This window comes from Stegostoma tigrinum, chromosome 4 (assembly GCF_030684315.1).
Source record: "Stegostoma tigrinum isolate sSteTig4 chromosome 4, sSteTig4.hap1, whole genome shotgun sequence".
NCBI lineage: Eukaryota > Metazoa > Chordata > Chondrichthyes > Orectolobiformes > Stegostomatidae > Stegostoma > Stegostoma tigrinum.
This window is the reverse complement of record NC_081357.1, coordinates 68,642,158-68,660,634: the sequence shown is the minus strand read 5'-3', so window position 1 is coordinate 68,660,634 and position 18,477 is coordinate 68,642,158. Positions and strand designations below refer to the sequence as shown.

Sequence of the window (18,477 nt, the reverse complement as noted above, 5' to 3'; positions counted from 1 at the left end):
CGTATAGAATTGAAACAAAATCGTGACAACCATGAGCTTATTGAATGGTGAAGCAGATTCTCGGGTTTGAGTGGTCTATTTCTGTTCCTATTTCGTATATTTGTATCCAGTTACAGTTTTAATGTACTTTGTGCACATCACACAGCAGCAGAATTTCCAGTTTTGATATTCTTAAATTCTGATCGAATGCTCAGTTGCTGCTCTCCACATTTCTGAGTGGTGTAACACAAACAATTTCAGATGGAACATGTTGCTGTATTTGTTTTATCAATGAAAAGTACTTTCTGGCAAGTTTCCAAAGCAGACTTTTAAATAGACTTGCGATCAGCCTCCAAGTGTTTTTCATGGAACAAAGATCGTTTCTAGTAGCTGATTGTGATAGATTTTAAATTGACTAGACAAAGTGTGATATTGTCTCTGAAAGTGTGAAATATTGACCTGTCTGGTTTAGGTTTATATGAGCTATCTATTCATTAAGTGCACATTTTCTAATGAAACCAAAACCTATTTCTATCTAGTGTGCTGAAGCCTCTCTATATATTTCATATCCTTCAAGCATATATTCCTAGTGTAGAAAAGCTACTGAGTATGATTTAAGTTATATTGTCTTCAAAAGATCCACGTGAATTTTTGTGTTAGTTTTAAACATGTCAGTTTAAAAGAAAATGCTATTGCATCCAAGTGAAACTATAATGCATTCAATTATAAATTTTCAATCTGTAGCAGCTCAGTGCATCACGTCAAGCCCAGCAGTTTGTTGTTAAATTTGACATGTTTATTAATAATGTCATTCAAAAAAAACATTTTGGGATTTCACTAGATAATAAGAAATGATAAAGCAACTTGAACAGAACACTTGTAAAATTATTTTAATAATTCTACAATATTAAAACAATCCGTTTTATTCATTTTGAAATACCATCTCTGTTTGTTTTCAATGAACGTTGGAAATTGACTGAAGCGTTAATAGAAATTAAGTATTTAAGTAGAATTCAGTTGAAACAAGTTTTGAAACAAGTAAAGATTTATTTATCGATACAAGAGTAGAATCTTCCCAGCCTCTGACCGACATGGACAATGAACAACAGGTTGGGAAGATGTGACAAGATCAGAAAAATGAGATTCTCAATATTCAAAGGGAGAAAAGTGTGTTTTTTTTCCACCACGCCTTTAAATGATGAGACAAGGACCTTCAGGTCCCTGTTAGCAAGGCCGGGTGTCAGCTTTACTCTGTTGGCTGCCTCTGGGAGGATTCTTCACACGTTACAACTGTGAAGGGATATTCCTCGCTGTCAGTGATGATCTGGCACAAAGCTGAGGCAAAAATGCCCTGCCAGCAACTGGAATCCCAGCAAGACCCAGCAGATGAACACAAGATAGTGGCATGGTGCATGCTTAATGGGGGGTGAGCTGCAGAGAATTGTGTGAGAGAGCTTGCTGAAAACTTCCTTGAGACTCCTTCAAACCTGACAATTAATTGATTGTTGATACATTTCTGTGCAAGACTGCACTTTGTTTCTTAGTACACACATTTTTGAGGATTTGTGTATTATTTTGCTTAGGAGGCTAAGGTGAAAAGTATTCCATCACAGGATGTTGTTGTGAGGGTATGAATGCATTGTACTAATGTATGTTTGTTAAGTCGTTGGAGAGTCACATTGATTTGGGGTATGCACAGTGTGCTCTTTGGCAGGAAATCTGGGCACATTGCATAGGAAACCCAGCAAGGCCGTTCTCAACTTTGGGAGCAACTAGCTGCATTTCCCAGACATTGAGTTGAGAACCTCGCTCATCCACAGCCCCTGAATCTTAACTCATCAGTTTACAGCTTCCTGTCCTACCATGCACAACAGGGAAACTAGACATCAACAATTCCTGATGTGAAAATCAGAGCAGGTGCCTAGCAACTCCACCTTGTCACCAGGCCACCATCTTGGAGACCAGGCAATAATATCTTAGGGCATCTTCAGGTCATTGGCCACACGCATCCATCTTCCATGGCTATTGACATCCAATAACTGCCAGCCTGTCACCTGTCATGGCACCCCTCGGATCCACATACATAATGTTTTTGCACCTTGGGGCACTTCTCCAACTAGCATGGCAATGGTGCTATAGGGGCATTTGGCATGCAGGGACAGGCTTGTTTGCTCACTCTCTTCCCATAAGCTGAAATAAGGCTGCCCCCATCGGTTGAACTTCTGTGATTTTTTCCAGAATGTACTCCTGATGTTGAAGGTCTGTATCAGAGTTGTGCATTCAGAAAATTGCCCTAATATACTTGGATAACATGAAGCAGAATGTTAATGTTATAGTAGACTGAATGAATATCTTCTATGATCATTCATTTTCACCATTATTTAAACATTATGGTATCGCAATCTTCCAGGACCAGTTCACGAAACGGTTTATGATTTCTGGAGAATGGCTTGGCAAGAGCAATCCGTTTGTATCGTCATGGTCACAAACCTGGTGGAAGTTGGAAGAGTAAGTCTGCTTTTAATAGTAAATCGAATGCTTTTGGTGTGAATATTAAAGTATGAAGACAAATTTACTTTTAAAAATTTGTTGATGGGATGACAGCATAACTGACAAGTATATTCATTCTTACCCATCCCTAATTGCTGTTGGAGTAGTGTAGAGCCGCCTTCTTGAATCGCTGCAGTCCATATAGTGTGTGTACAACAACTGCTATTAGGGAAGTCGAGGATTTTGAGCATGCCAGTAAAGGAGTGCAGTTTATTTCCAAGTCAGAATAGTTTTGGCTTGGAGGGGAAGTTGCAGGTGGTGGTGTTCCTATGTGCTTGTCACCCTGTCTTTCTAGTTCAAAGATATCATCAGTTAGAAGGTGCATGTGAATAGGGCCTTTGCTATTTGCTGCAGTTTATCTTATAAATGTAATTAATGCTGTTTCTGCATTTTGGAGGTGGAGGTATACTGATAAAGAAGACTTTGTTTACCCAGATGATGTTGATCTTCTTAAGTATTATTGGAGTTACACTAATCCAGACAATTTGGAAGTACTCCATCACACTTCATACTTGCAACATGTAGATTGTAGCCAGGCTTTAAGAAATTGGAAAATAAGCTAATCGCTAAAAAATTTCCAGCTTCTGAACTGCTATTCTATCCACTGTACTTTTGTGTTGTATAAAATAACTCCACAGAGGCAGTTATCCTATCACCAAGTTGTCCCTCATTTACACGTGCAGAGTCCTTGAGACTGGGCCAGCTTCCTCAGAGTGACCAGAACCCCTGAAACTCCTGTTTATATCTGTCAGTCAGGACCCCCTAATTGGACCAGATTAGCAGCTCCAATCAGGGAACTAATATTCTATGAGGTCCATCTGGCTGACCTTGTTACAATCAATACATTCCTCCCCCTTTGAGTGCAAGGACATTGGCTGATTCTCTTTTTTTTTGCTTTGTAGCACCTCCTAGGATTGGGTCAGTGCTAACACCTGAGAGGATGACAGCTGTTTCTTCACTTGCCTGAAAGCAATAGCTTGGCCCCTCAACCATTTCTAAGGCTGACCCCTTTTTTCGAGTTGATGCAAAGGGGCCAGGATGGAAGGCAGATTATGTATGAACTTTGCTTCGTAATTTTCCAGCCCAAGGAAAGCCCTAAGCTCTGATACAGACGTGGGAATTGGGGCACCTTTGATCGCCCTCACTTTATCTTTGAGTGGATATAACCCAATCTTGTTGACTCTGTAGCCCAAGTATGTCAAAGACATATTTTTCCCTTCTAAGGCATGCACCCTCCTGGGAGAAACATCTAAAGAATATGTTCAATTTCTCTTAAGTGCTCATTATTGGTCTTCCCTGTTATTAGCCTGTCTTTGAGATAATCGGTGACCTGTGGCAGTCGTTGTAAAATGTTCTTCCTCATCCACTGAAAAATTGTACAGACTGGTGGCTGCATGTATTTGAACAAACCATTATGGGTATTAATTATATCTTACTTCTGGGAATCCTCATCTAACCTAATTGCAAAGATGCATGGCAGATGTCTAGCTTTGTAAAGGACAACCATCCTGCTGCCTTTGTGTATAAATAAGGGATTAGGTATTGATACAGCAGCGAAAAGCGGTTTGTCATTTGTTTAAAATCCCCACAAAAGTGAACCGACCCATCAGGCTTCACAGTCGGTAAAACTGGTACAGCCCATTCTGCAAACTGGACTGGTTTGATGATTTCTTCACTTTCCAGCCTCCTGATTTCTGCAACAACTTCTGCCTGTAAGGCAAATGGCACTGGGTGAGCCTTGCAGAATTAAGGAATTGCTTCCTCGTCAACATAGGGGGGGGCGTTGCCTCCTTTGATTGTCCCTCAACCTTCCTAAAATAAAATCCTGCTATTTAATTAAATTTTTACTGTAGCAGTCATATTCTAATCAAAAAATATTGAGCTAATCAAGTTAATTCTTTCTCAGACAATTTCATTCCATCAACCTTGGGCCCGAATCTTTCACTACAATCAGTGGTGGCTGAACTAGCTTCGGAACAAAAGTTGTACCCTTAAAATGTAGGGTTTACCTGGTTTAGGTTGTCAGCCTAGCCGAGGTTTTACACAAACTTAAGGATTGAAATCCAGAACAAATTTCGGTAAAGACTGATTCCATAATTACTGATGCAGCCGTGCCAGCATCGATCTTCCTCAGAGCTGAGTGACTGTTTAACCGGACGTTTCTATTGGTTCTGATTTGGACGTTATTGAGCAACTTAACTGTTCTAAACCATTGCAAGCAACCACAATGGCTTGCCTTCTTGAATCCTAAGGAAAATCTTAACCATTTGGCTGAAGCTAGGCTTTGTTTTGGGTTTTAGCTGTGGACTGACCTAGAGTCCCTCTGTTCAGGATAAGTCCTGAGTGAGGCTATGCAGTTGCCTTCACTCAACTGGTGTTTCCCAAGCTCAGTTGGACTGATGAGGATGTTCACTTCCATTGGCATACCCTGCAACTCATATGCTCCACTTGCCACATTTTCCAACTATACTGCCGGTTGGAGTGCCTGTTGAAGTCCAGTTTGGCTTCAGTTAGTCGGCACTTTTGTATGGTTACGTCATTAATCCCACAAACCGAACAGTCTCTTAGCATCTCATTAAGAGTTAAATCAAGATCACATGCTTCTGCCAAACGTTTTAAACTATTCATAAATCCCGGTATGGATTCCCTTGGTTCTCTAATATCTGGTGTCTCAGGGAAAGTTAGGGTCCTAATAACCAAAAAAGCTGTGGATCCACAAGCTGTCAGTAGAATTACTTAGCTTTACACCTGCCCTAATGTCATTTGCTGAAGAAAAAAAAGGCACTCTTTCCATGTGTTAGGCTCAGTCTTTGATGGCAGGGTCAAACAAATCAATCTTGCCAAACAACGGCATGATGCCAGAAATGCTTACCCCCAACTAAAAGATAAATGTTGCGAGCAAATTTCTTCCAGACCATGCTTTTCTCATATTGCCACTGAAATAACTCCACAAAGCCCGATATCCAATGACCAAGCCACCCTTTATTTGCACGTGGAGAGCCCTTGGCACAGACCTCAGCGCTCTGAGTGAGCAGGATGTCTGTCAAGCTGGGCTCCCTCATTGGACCGGGTTAACAGCCCCAATCAGGGAACTCATTCTGAGGTCCACTGGCTGACCTTATTACAATCGCTACACTCTAAAGAAGACTCAGTGACTCGAAATGTTAACTCTTTTTTTTCTCCACAGGTGCTGTCAGACTTGCTGAATTTCTGTTTTTGTTTCAGATTTCCAGGATGCACAGTTCTCTGTTGTACAGCCCTATTGTTACTAGTTCAGTTCTGTTTCTGGTAAATGCAGGCATCTAGCTTGTTGATCACCAGGGAATCAGTGATGCTGATGCAATTGAATGTCCTGGGAAATGGTTAGATTCTCTGTTTTTGGAAAAGCTCATTAGATGGTGATCTGTTTGAGAACAGGACATTTTTGTTTGGAAGTAGGCAATTTCAGGGATGACCACATTGTGTACAGTACATTACGATCTGTAGTGTGGTATTTTTAAACTAAAATAATATGTCAGAATGCTATAAGGTACATTTTTAAAGATAAACTATTCTATCATATGTTTGCATCGGATTTAGTCGGTAATCTTTATGAAATGATACTGGCTTCCCACTGATACAAAGCTTGCAACTTGAGTTCAAAGTGAAGTGTGGTGAGGTTTTCTGCAGAAAATAGTCTTGCAGCCTGGATTTGATACTTTATTGGCTGGATATGTATTGTCTTATTAAACATAGAAATGGTCAGGATCCACTGGACTCCCTGGGGCTTTTATAAACCTGTGTGACCTCAAATAGAATGTTTAGAAAGCAAGGATTTTCTTGTCAGCATTTAAGCATTTAAAATGTACAACTGTTGGGGAAAAATTTATGTCATTATTTAAACATACAAGGAACTTGCCCTGAGCAACTCTGTCAGCATTCCAGCTAAGCTCGTGTAAAGTAACATGATTATGCTATTTCTCCTTTAGCTATCCTGCTAAAACTGGGGCTTGTAATGTAAATTATTGTTATCATTCTCAATCATTCGAATATTTTTATTTTAAAATTTAAGGTAAAGTGCTACAAATATTGGCCAGATGATTCTGAGGTCTATGCAGATTTTAAAGTTACATTCATGGAAGAGGAACCACTGGCAGAATATGTAGTTCGAACATTTACATTAGAAAGGGTAAGCTGATATTCCTTAACTTTAACGTGTATTCCCTCTTTGGTGTTTATACAATATTTATTTAATAATACTCAGTAATATGGAATTCTGGCAAATTAATAGTTAAAATTATCTTTCGCCTTAATTACTTGAAACACTCAAATGAAAATTATCTGCTGCTAAGGCCCGGAAAAGAAAACTGATTAGCAAAGAGCTGACGACGGCAAATAAAATCTTGCTGATACATGTAACAATCCCATATATTAAGTCTGATCTGTAGCCTCAACATAGCCAGCAGCAAACATGCATTAAAATCAACAACACTTTATGGATGCCTATTGAATTTTATATTTCACTGACAATTTAAAACTGCTAAATGTACAGTTTCCAAAAAAGTGAATAAGCTAATACCTATTGAGAAGAAAAATCCATTTAAGTTATTTATAACAAGCAAAAATATGGTGATGATATTACTTGTGCTCGTTTAGTCACGATTTTAAATTACTGAAAATTTATGGTTGAGAGCAACACTAGAGCACAGCTTAGGATAGTGAAATATATAAAGTAGGTTATCTGGCAGTGATTGGGTTTGGCTTTTAACACCCTAAGGAATGAATGACAATTGAATAACTGGAAAGATTATGACTTAAACAAGAAAGAAGTTTGGAGTCCAGAATTGAAAATAACATACTTTAATTGGTGTGGACATCCAGAAGAAGAAGAGAAATGCTCGTCAAAAATTGTCACAGTGTTTAAATATTTAAAATCCAGGTTTGGCGCAAAAGAGAATTTTTTTTGTGAATGCTTCAGTAGTAGAATTGTATGAATTTGTTTGTCATGAATTGACTCACTTAGGCTGGAATTATGAATAGATAAGAGGGTGAAAGTTGAAAAAAATCCTAAGTAAGAAATGGTAGATGTCTGTTGTGCTTTCAACAGGTATGGAGAAAATAGTGTCTTTAAATAATTGAGATTAGTAAGATTTTAGATCCTTTCTGAAGGAACTGCAGGTGATCTAACAATTTAGCCATTAAACTCAAAACTGGATGATGCCAGCATTCAGTGCATATGAACTGGAGAAAGATTAGTTTGCAAATTGGAAGAGATAATAGACATGAAGAACAAGCTTAGGGAAAGAGCATGCAGAGCAATGTGAAACACTGAGCTAAAAGACTACAATAATTTGAGATGAATCTAAAGGATTGTGAAAATCGGCCACAATATTTTTTGGAAGATTATGTGCATGTGTAGTTTTAATTTAGCAAGCGGTACATTCTGTTGCTCCTTTATTGATTTTATTTTTCTTTTATCCCTCTTCAGAGAGGTTTTGATGAAATTCGTGAAGTTAAGCAATTTCATTTCACTGGTTGGCCTGACCACGGTGTTCCTTATCATGCAACCGGTTTATTGGCTTTTATCCGTCGTGTGAAAATCTCGAATCCCCCAGGAGCAGGTCCAGTAGTTGTACATTGCAGGTTAGAGTAATTACTGTATCAATTATTATGATATTATTAAACTTCTTTGTGATGTCAAAATTATTTTCCCTATGTCTGTAACTGACTGTGATATTAACAACACTGGATTTCAGGTATACCTGTGTTCCAGGTAAATAACTTTGGAATTTGTAGAAGCAGGTAATTGACCCAGCAAGCACGTTTTCTTATGATACATCGCAACATTACCTTCTCCCTGTATTGTTGAATTCTAAATCTTTTCAGAAATGATGTTAATTGTCTCACAAAACTATTGCTTTAATGAATTTCTGTTGTATGGTATTTTCCATTTCTGTTGTACTTTGTACGTAAGTTTCCATGAGAATTCCCCTCTTATTCTTAGTCTTCAGTATTGTATATATTCTACATTCATCCTCAATATTTTGAATCCTTTAATATATGAAGCAATTTGACTGCAACTATCAGTCTCTTTTATATGGAATTTGAGAGCAGCTTTTCTCTTCAGAGTTTTGGAGATTATAATCTGCAACACATTGCTTTTAACTAAAGTACATTTTAATCTGGATTCATGTTAATGTGATTTTCAAAAATCTATGTCTGCTCTCAACAATATGTTTTTGTCCAGTTAATTTTATTGTACCCAAAATTAAGGCAGCACAGTGGCTCAGTGATTAGCACTGCATCAGGGATCAAGTTCGATTCCATCCTTGAGTGACTGTGCGAAACTTGCACATTCTCCATGTTTGTGTGGGGTTCCACTGGGTGCTCTGGTTTCCTCCCACAGTCCAAAGATGCGCAGATTAGGTGAATTGACCGTGCTAAATTGCCATAGTGTTCAGAGATATGTAGGTTAAGTTTGTTAGCCATGGGAAATGGAGGGTTACAAGGAAAGGGTAGGGGGATAGGTTTGGGCAGGATGTTCTTTAGAGGGTTGGTGTGGACTTGTTGGGTCATATGGCTTGTTTCCACACTGTAGGGATTCTGTGATTCTCCAAAGACTCGTACTGAGATTTTCATTCCTGTTTGTGTGTTTTCAGTGCTGGAGCCGGAAGAACTGGCTGCTATATTGTTATAGATATTATGTTAGACATGGCAGAGCGGGAAGGAGTTGTTGATATCTATAACTGTGTTAAAGCATTGCGATCAAGGCGCATCAATATGGTTCAGACAGAGGTAAGATTCAAATCAATATAAGTAAAGGTCACAAAACTTAGCCCTAAGCATTTGAGGCAAAACAATATTCCAGTGTGGAAATGCCGTTACTCTGTCTCTGACACTAACAGGATATCATCAAAACTTTTCAGCGCAAAAGGAAACACTTTTGCTCACCATGGTTGTGTTAGACAGGAAGAAGCTATCCAACCAAATCCGGTTTTCTAGTTCTTGGTCTGTAGCCCTATAGTTACAACACTCACTTTGAAGGATGCGTACAATGTATGTGACATGTGTTTCTGTTGTTACCCTCCAGATAAAATTGATGCTCGAAAACCCCTACGTTCTTTTTGCCAGTAATTTTAGTTCCAGCCCCCACTCCCAATTGACTATTGCTCTCTTTACTAACAGAAATAAGCCCTTCCTATCCACCATATCTAGACTCTCAAAATTTTGTAAACCTCAGTTAAATCTTCCTCAGTTTCTGTTTCAAAGAAAACAATCCAAGTCTATTCAATCTTGCCTTGCAGTCAAAATTCACCATCCCCGGTAGCGACCTTGTAGATCTGCTGTGTACCTTGCAAGTAAGCTGATATCTTTGTGTAGTGCAGTAACCCAGAAATGTACATGGTAGGCTGGCTGCGGCATAGATGTGTTTTAATCAGTTCTAACATGATCTCCCTTTTGTTATGTTATGACTAAGGTTTATTCTCCCTTCTGCCTCCGTGAACACAAATGTAAAATGTGTGATAGTTTCACCTGCTGTTTGCTGTCAACTCCCAATTTTTACTCACTCTTTGGTGAACCAAAACTGACTTTGCTTACTATTTTTAAGCAGCTGTGGAAACTCTTGCTCTTCTTGCATTTCTAGCTCACTTTCTCTCATATTCTTAATTTCTTCCTCCTGATGACCTTTTACTCACCTATTCCAGTCTTTATGTTCTGACTAATCGTCCGACCTGCCAGTCTTTGCCCAGTTATATTCTTTTTCGTCAAACTTGATGTTTTTCCTGACTTTTTTTTAGCCTACCATAGAGCATGTTTCCTGCCTTTGGAATTTTTTTCCTTTAATGCAGCTATATACATGTTATGAAATATCCCCTTATTGTCTGCCAGCGAACTCTCTTGATCTATCCACTGTAGTATCACAATTCATTTCACTTAACTCACCATTTGGTATCCACATAGTTGTTCTTTTATGGGTTTAAATAGTATTCTTAAATCCAGTGTTGTCCATCTCAACTGATATAAAATTCTGTCTATCATATAGCCTTCCACCTAGAGGTGCCTTTACTCCAAGGTCAGTAATTAATGCTAAAACAGTGGCAAGTCTAATATAACCTGCTGTCTTGTCAGTTCCTGAATGGGTTATCAATGAAAATGTTCAAACATTCTGTGAACTCCTGTTCCAGGCTGCTACTCCCTGTCTTGATGTTTTTTGCCAGATTATGTAAATTGTAATCATTCATGATTATTGTTGTCCCTTTATCACAAACAACCAATATTTCTCGTTTTATTCATCCTACATTTTGCTTACTGTTAGGGGGCATGAAGACCAAACCCACTAATGCTTTATTTTCTATACTATTCTTCATTTCCACCCAAACTAATTCTACATCTTGATCTTCTGAACTAGGGTGAATTCTGTGCACCAATGTCATCCTTGATTAACAGTGCTGCTCTCCACCTTTATCTAGCTTCCTGCTCTTCTTAAATGTCAAATGCAGCTTCCCATTTCTCCAATCACCATTGACTCTGAACAAGGGAATACCAATCAGGATTAATCAAGGGACTGAACATCAGGATGCCTGCTGAAAACAAAATCTCTGCTCTTTGCATTGACTTACCACGATCATCATCCCAACCTCATTTAGTTGTGACCTGGTTCCCTGAGTAATCATGTAGCACTGGTGCTCCCATTGGCACTGCTGTGCAGTAATCAGCCTCTGATTGGCTGGCAGCTCTGCGAATTCCCACCACTGTCTATGCAGGTACCTTAGTATGGCACCAGGGTGCTTGGCTGCTCAGCATACTCGTGGGCAAGACTTCTGCCATTTGTTCAATGTCTGCCTCAGGTATAAGGAAAAGATGCCTGTTTTTTCCCCTTTCTCAATATAATTATCAGTGCACTACTTCACTGCAGTCTTTTTGAACTTCCTCTTCCAGTGAACTATATCCTAAAGTGGATAACATTTCCTCATATGGAATTAACTGGTTAATAATTGCAAAATGAGAAGTTACTAACTGAATGTGTTATTTTTAAGGAACAATACATTTTCATTCATGATGCCATTCTAGAGGCTTGTCTCTGTGGGGACACCTCAATACCAACATGTGAGTTCAAGCCAACCTATTATGAAATGACAAGAGTTGATTCACAGAGTAACTCCTCACAACTTAAAGATGAATTTCAAGTAAGTAAGCTTCAGCTGCACAATGTAAAGTTTTACACATTCTAATTCAATTCAGTGTTGCTCTACATTTACATTCTTAAGGAAGGATGGTTTTCTTAATTAAACTTATAGTGATAGGTTTGTGTCAATCAAGTTGTACTTTGGGGAAAACTCATATTAGGTGCTGTGTGTATTTGACCTGAATATTAGAATTCACTAATTAAAGATGTGAAATTGTGCATCACTTTTTATTGATGGTGTAAATACCGGTATGTTTTATTTAATTACCTAAATTGTATAAGTATAGATGTTAGACCTGATGCTTTCACATTCCAGGACTACCACTATGAGTTGTTTGTTACAGTCTTCATTTCGAATTCATCTTCCACTTGCAAAAAGTAAAACTTAGCTTGGATGTTGCCTGGAGATTCTGGGTAGAATGGAGCCAATGGGATGCTAAGATTAACCAGACACAGAATTTGTTGCAGCTGGCAAGACTACAAAGCGTACAGATTATTGTAGGTGACCATTAAGCGGACTATAGGAATCCGTCTTGAGCAGTCCCGGAACATAAAGCAGATCCTACTCATGCAATAGCAAACTCACTGTATTGACTGGGTTCTGTGCTGCTCAGTCATTTGACCGCAGAATTTCTGTAGTCCTCCATTCTTCTTGAGTATCAGTGCAAGACCAGAATGACACTGGACACTAAGCTCATTGCACATTATTTTACAGTATACTAGTTCAGCTTTTCCCAGCATAGCTTTTACCAAGATTGGGTAATCAAGGTCAGTTTCATTTAGTCTTCAGTATCTCACCAGGTAGTGAAATGATGAAACTGCAACTTTGATGTAGCAGTTAAAGTATTGACTAATCTGCTGGCTCAGTTGGTACTGCCTGTCCTTCAAAACGTATCATTATACTTTTTATTTACACAGTATGCTCTTGATGAATCTTAAACTATTAGTCATTAGAGTGAAAAATGTCAACTTTTGCAATGGCCATTAGTAAAATGTGTTTCTCTCTCCTACTCCATAGACACTGAATTCTGTTTCTTCTCAACTACAACCCGAAGATTGCAGCATAGCTCTTCTTCCCAGGAATCACGAGAAAAATCGATACATGGATGCACTGCCACCAGACAGATGCCTGCCTTTCTTAATTACCATAGATGGTGAAAGCAGCAACTACATCAATGCTGCCCTTATGGATGTATGTTTCATTTTGACATTTGTTTAAAGAAATGCACATGTTTTTGGAGATTGTCAGTTTGATTCAATACTGCAATTGATAGTATGTGTCTTCACAGTTTGATTGCGTGTATCACTACCAATGAAGGAGATTGCAATTTCAGCTGCAAATCTAGAGGGTGGAGCTTATGGAAATGAGACAATTGAAACTTGAAGAGCAAGTTTTAGTTAGTATGTTCTCTGGAGTTGTGATGTTTAATTGTGGTAACATGAAAACTCAAACTGAGATCTTAGTGAGAATAAGTATCAGACTGGGACAACATTTGTCACCCTCCAATCCGCAGGAACTGGTCATAAATCTATAGAACCTTGGAAAATAAATACCAAAGCGTCCACAATTTCTAGAGCCACCTCCTTAAGTACCCTGGGATGCAGACCATCAGGTCCCGGGGACTAATCGGCCTTCAGACCTAACAGTCTATCCAACACCATTTCCTGCCTAATATAAATACCCTTCAGTTCGTCCATTACCCGAGGTCCTTCAGCCACTATTGCATCTGGAAGATTGCATGTGTCTTCCCTAGTGAAGACAGATCCAAAGTACCTGTTCAACTCCTCTGCCACTTCCTTGTTCCCCATAATAAATTCATCCGTTTCTGACTTCAAGGGCCCCATTTTAGTTGTAACCATTTTTTTTCTTTTCACGTACCTAAAAAGCTTTTACTATCCTCCTTTTATATTTTTGGCCAGTTTGCCTTCATAGCTCATTTTTTCTCTGTGTATTGCCTTTTTAGTTATCCACTGTTGCTCTTTAAAAGCTTCCCAGTCCTCTGGCTTCCCACTCATCTTTGCTCTGTTATACTTCTTTTTTTATCTTTGTACAGTCCTTAACTTCCGTCATCAGCCACGGCTGCCCCTGCCTCCCGTTAGGATCTTTCTTCCTCTTTGGAATGAACTGATCCTGCACCTTCTGCATTATATCCAGAAATACCTGCCATTGTTGTTCCACTGCCGTCCCTGATAGGGTATTGTACCATTGAACTTTGGCCAGCTCCTCCCTCATAGCTCCATAGTTCCCTTTATTCAACTGCAAAACTGACACTTCCGATTCTCCCTTCTCCCTCTCAAACTGCAGATTAAAACTTATCATATTATGGTCACTACCTCCTAATGGCTCCTTTACTTTGAGGTCTCTGATCAAATCCGGTTCATTGCACAACACCAGACCCAGAATTGCCTTCTCCCTGGTAGGCTCCAGTACAAGCTGTTCTAAGAATCCATCTCGGAGGCACTCCACAAACTCCCTTTCTTGGCGCGAAGATAGATAAGTCCCCTGGGCCGGATAGGATCCTGGGATCCACTGGGAAGCCAGGGAGGAGATTGCCGAGCCTTTGTCATTGATCTTTAACTCGTCATTGTCTACAGGTATAGTGCCAGATGACTGGAGGATAGCAAATGTGGTTCCCCTGTTCAAGAAGGGGAGTAGAGACAACCCTGGTAATTATAGACCGGTGAGCCTTACCTCAGTTGTTGGTAAAGTGTTGGAAAAGGTTATAAGGGATAGGATTTATAATCATCTAAAAAAGAATAAATTGATCAGGGATAGTCAGCACGGTTTTGTGAAGGGTGGATCGTGCCTCACAAACCTTACTGAGTGCTTTGAGAAGGTGACCAAACAGGTAGATGAGAGTAAACTGGTTGATGTGGTGTATATGGATTTCAGCAAGGCGTTTGATAAGGTTCCCTACAGTAGGCTATTGTACAAAATGCGGAGGAATGGAATTGTGGGAGATATAGCAGTTTGGATCGGAAATTGGCTTGCTGAAAGAAGACAGAGGGTGGTAGTTGATAGGGAAATGTTCATCCTGGAGACCAGTTACTAGTGGTGTACCACAAGGGTCGGTGTTGGGTCCACTGCTGTTTGTCATTTTTATAAACGACCTCGATGAGGGCGTAGAAGGATGGGTTAGTAAATTTGCAGACGACCCCAAGGTCAGTGGAGTTGTGGGTAGTGACGAAGGATGCTGTAGGTTGCAGAGAGACATAGATAAGCTACAGAGCTGGGCTGAGAGGTGGCAAAGGGAGTTTAATGCGGACAAGTGTGAGGTGATGCACTTTGGTAGGAGTAACCAGAAGGCAAATTACTGGTCTAATGGTAAAATTTCATGGTAGGGTAGATGAGCAGAGAGATCTCGGTGTCCATGTACACAGATCCTTGAAAGTTGCCACGCAGGTTGACAGGGCTGTTAAGAAGGCATACAGTGTTTTAGCTTTTATTAATAGAGGGATCGAGTTCCGGAACCCAGAGGTTATGGTGAAGCTGTACAAAACTCTGGTGCGGCCACACTTGGAGTATTGCGTACAGTTCTGGTCACCGCATTATAAGAAGGATGTGGAAGCTTTGGAAAGGGTGCAGAGGAGATTTACTGGGATGTTGCCTGGTATGGAGGGAAGGTCTTATGAGGAAAGGCTGAGGGACTTGAGACTGTTTTCGTTAGAGAGAAGAAGGTTGAGGGGTGACTTAATTGAGACATATAAGATAATCAGAGGGTTAGATAGGGTGGATAGGGAGAGCCTTTTTCCTAGGATGGTGACGGCGAGCATGAGGGGGCATAGCTTTAAATTGAGGGGTGAAAGATACAGGACAGATGTTAGAGGTAGTTTCTTTACTCAGAGAGTAGAAAGGGAATGAAATGCTTTGCCTGCATCGGTAGTAGATTGGCTAATTTTAAGTACATTTAAGTCATCATTGGACAAGCATATGGATGTACATGGAATAGTGTAGGTTAGATGGGCTTCAGATCGGTCGGCACAACATCGAGGGCCGAAGGGCCTGTACTGTGCTGTAATGTTCTATGTTCTATATTCTATGTTCTAAGACTTATTCATAGAGGAATTGAATACATTACAAATCTATCACAGACATTAGTATCGACCAGGCTTAAGCTGGCCAATATAACAAAGTATGGAGCTGGATGAACACAGCAGGCCAAGCAGCATCTAAGGAGCACAAAAGCTGATGTTTCGGGCCGAGACCCTTCATCAGAGAGGGGGATGGGGAGAGGGCTCTGGAATAAATAGGGAGAGAGGGGGACGCGGACCGAAGATGGAGAGAAAAGAAGATAGGTGGAGAGGAGAGTATAGGCGGGGAGGTAGGGTGGGGATAGGTCAGTCTAGGGAAGACGGACAGGTCAAGGAGGTGGGATGAGGTTAGTAGGTGGGAGGTGGAGGTGCGGCTTGAGGTGGGAGGAAGGGATGGGAGAGAGGAAGAACAGGTTAGGGAGGCAGAGACAGGCTGGGCTGGTTTTGGGATGCAGTGGGGGGAGGGGACGAACTGGGCTGGTTTTGGGATGCTGTGGGGGAAGGGGAGATTTTGAAGCTGGTGAAGTCCACATTGATCCCATTGGGCTGCAGGGTTCCCAAGCAGAACATGAGTTGCTGTTCCTGCAACCTTCGGGTGGCATCATTGTGGCACTGCAGGAGGCCCATGATGGACATGTCGTCTGAAGAATGGGAGGGGGAGTTAAAATGGTTCGTGACTGGGAGGTGCAGTTGTTTATTGCGAACCGAGCGGAGGTGTTCTGCAAAGCGGTCCCCAAGCCTCCGCTTGGTTTTTCCAATGTAGAGGAAGCCACACCGGGTACAATGGATACAGTATACCACATTGGCAGATGTGCAGGTGAACCTCTGCTTAATGTGGAAAGTCATCTTGGGGCCTGGGATAGGGGTGAGGGAGGAGGTGTGGGGGCAAGTGTAACACTTCTTGCAGTTGCAGGGGAAGGTGCCGGGTGTGGTGGGGTTGGACGGCAGTGTGGAGCGAACAAGGGAGCCGCGGACGGAGTGGTCTCTCCGGAAGGCAGACAATGGTGGGGATGGAAAAATGTCTTGGGTGGTGGGGTCGGATTGTAGATGGCGCAAGTGTCGGAGAATAATGCGTTGTATCCGGAGGTTGGTGGGGTGGTGTGTGAGAACGAGGGGGATCCTCTTTGGGCGGTTGTGGCGGGGGCGGGGTGTGAGGGATGTGTTGCGGGAGACGCGGTCAAGGGCGTTCTCGACCACTGTTGGGGGAAAGTTGCAGTCCTTGAAGAACTTGGACATCTGGGATGTGCCGGAGTGGAATGTCTCATCGTGGGAGCAGATGCGGCGGAGGTGGAGGAATTGGGAATAGGGGATGGAATTTTTGCAGGAGGGTGGGTGGGAGGAGGTGTCTTCAAGTAGCTGTGGGAGTCGGTGGGCTTGAAATGAACATCAGTTACTAGCTGGTTGCCTGAGATGGAGACTGAGAGGTCCAGGAAGGTGAGGGATGTGTTGGAGATGCCCAGGTGAACTTGAGGTTGGGGTGGCAGGTGTTGGTAAAGTGGATGAACTGTTCGAGTTCCTCTGGGGAGCAAGAGGCGGCACCGATACAGTCATCAATGTAACGGAGGAAGAGGTGGGGTTTGGGGCCTGTGTAGGTGCGGTGTTTCTCCTGATGATTACCATGTACTACAGTTGCTCGTCAAGATGGAGCTGATACCTTCATACAAGAATACCAGATGGCTTGATACCACACTGATGTCATTGCTTAAGACTCTTAAAGGTACATGTTTGGTTGATGCAAAATCACTCCAATAGCAAGCTGCTTGTGGATATGTTGGTAACCAGACCCATAAAGTGACACCTTTGAGTGATTTCCTTAACTGCTGTTGATTTCTGTGTAGTTCAGAGAGTCTGGTTAAAAACATGGATTGAATTTATCCTCACATTAAAGTTGATTGTTGCTGGCCAGCTGTAACTTTAAATTACATACAGAAAAACAGCATTTTGTTAAAAGTTTTGTTCTTTATTACCTTGCAGAGTTACAGACAACCAGCTGCCTTCATAGTCACCCAACACCCATTGCCAAATACAGTGAAAGACTTCTGGAGGCTAGTGTATGACTATGGCTGCACTTCCATAGTAATGCTCAATGAATTGGACCTTGTACAGGTAGTTACAGTGACCTTGAAATTGGAGGAAAATGCTGTTCCAAAGTTTGAATTACGTTAAAGCTTTTGCTTACTGAAACAATTCTGTTGTGTGGTTTACTCATTTTAGCCACATAAATGGAGACACTGACTATTGCAGTTGATAAAATAATTTTTAAAAAATTCTCCAGTAACATTACTCTGTAATATTAATTCTTAATATAAAATGATTTTAAGTTCTGTTCTCATTTTTAGTTTTTTTTATTTGGTCAACCAACTTTAAAAGTTTTTGTTTGACACGGGGTGAGTTAAGTTTTACTGTCTGCCTTTCTGAGAAGTTTTGTTGCACTTCAGTAAGATTTTATTTGAATACGCCATCAAAAATCATGCACTAAACCATTCAAAAGTCAATTGAATGTTCAAAATGTATTAAATGTTTGCATGTTAATATCCAAGATTTTTTGTTTAACTGGAGTTCTGAAATGCCACCATGTTGCCCATTGTGCTTTACTTGCATGTTTCCAGAAGAGGTGAATTCATGGGGTCCCTGCTCAGGATCAAATCATCTTCAAAGCATGTACACAAAGTTGCTAACTTAGCATGAATCTGTTTGCCTTCGGACTTCTTTTTTTTCCTCATTTTGTCCTCTTTACAACAGCCTATATT

The 18,477-nt window shown here is 40.7% G+C and overlaps 1 protein-coding gene across 7 annotated transcripts in view; it reads left to right on the top strand.

Moving 5' to 3' along the window:
- ptprk (protein tyrosine phosphatase receptor type K) overlaps nucleotides 1-18,477 on the top strand; it is a 609,799-nt gene that overhangs the window by 558,188 nt on the left and 33,134 nt on the right. For all 7 annotated transcript variants that reach the window (XM_048530889.2, XM_048530888.2, XM_048530884.2 and 4 more), the window contains 7 exons: nucleotides 2,390-2,487; nucleotides 6,581-6,697; nucleotides 7,997-8,151; nucleotides 9,168-9,303; nucleotides 11,547-11,696; nucleotides 12,714-12,887; nucleotides 17,702-17,833. In XM_048530889.2, coding sequence (XP_048386846.1) covers nucleotides 2,390-2,487; nucleotides 6,581-6,697; nucleotides 7,997-8,151; nucleotides 9,168-9,303; nucleotides 11,547-11,696; nucleotides 12,714-12,887; nucleotides 17,702-17,833 — 962 coding nt within the window. The remainder of the gene's footprint in view (nucleotides 1-2,389; nucleotides 2,488-6,580; nucleotides 6,698-7,996; nucleotides 8,152-9,167; nucleotides 9,304-11,546; nucleotides 11,697-12,713; nucleotides 12,888-17,701; nucleotides 17,834-18,477) is intronic.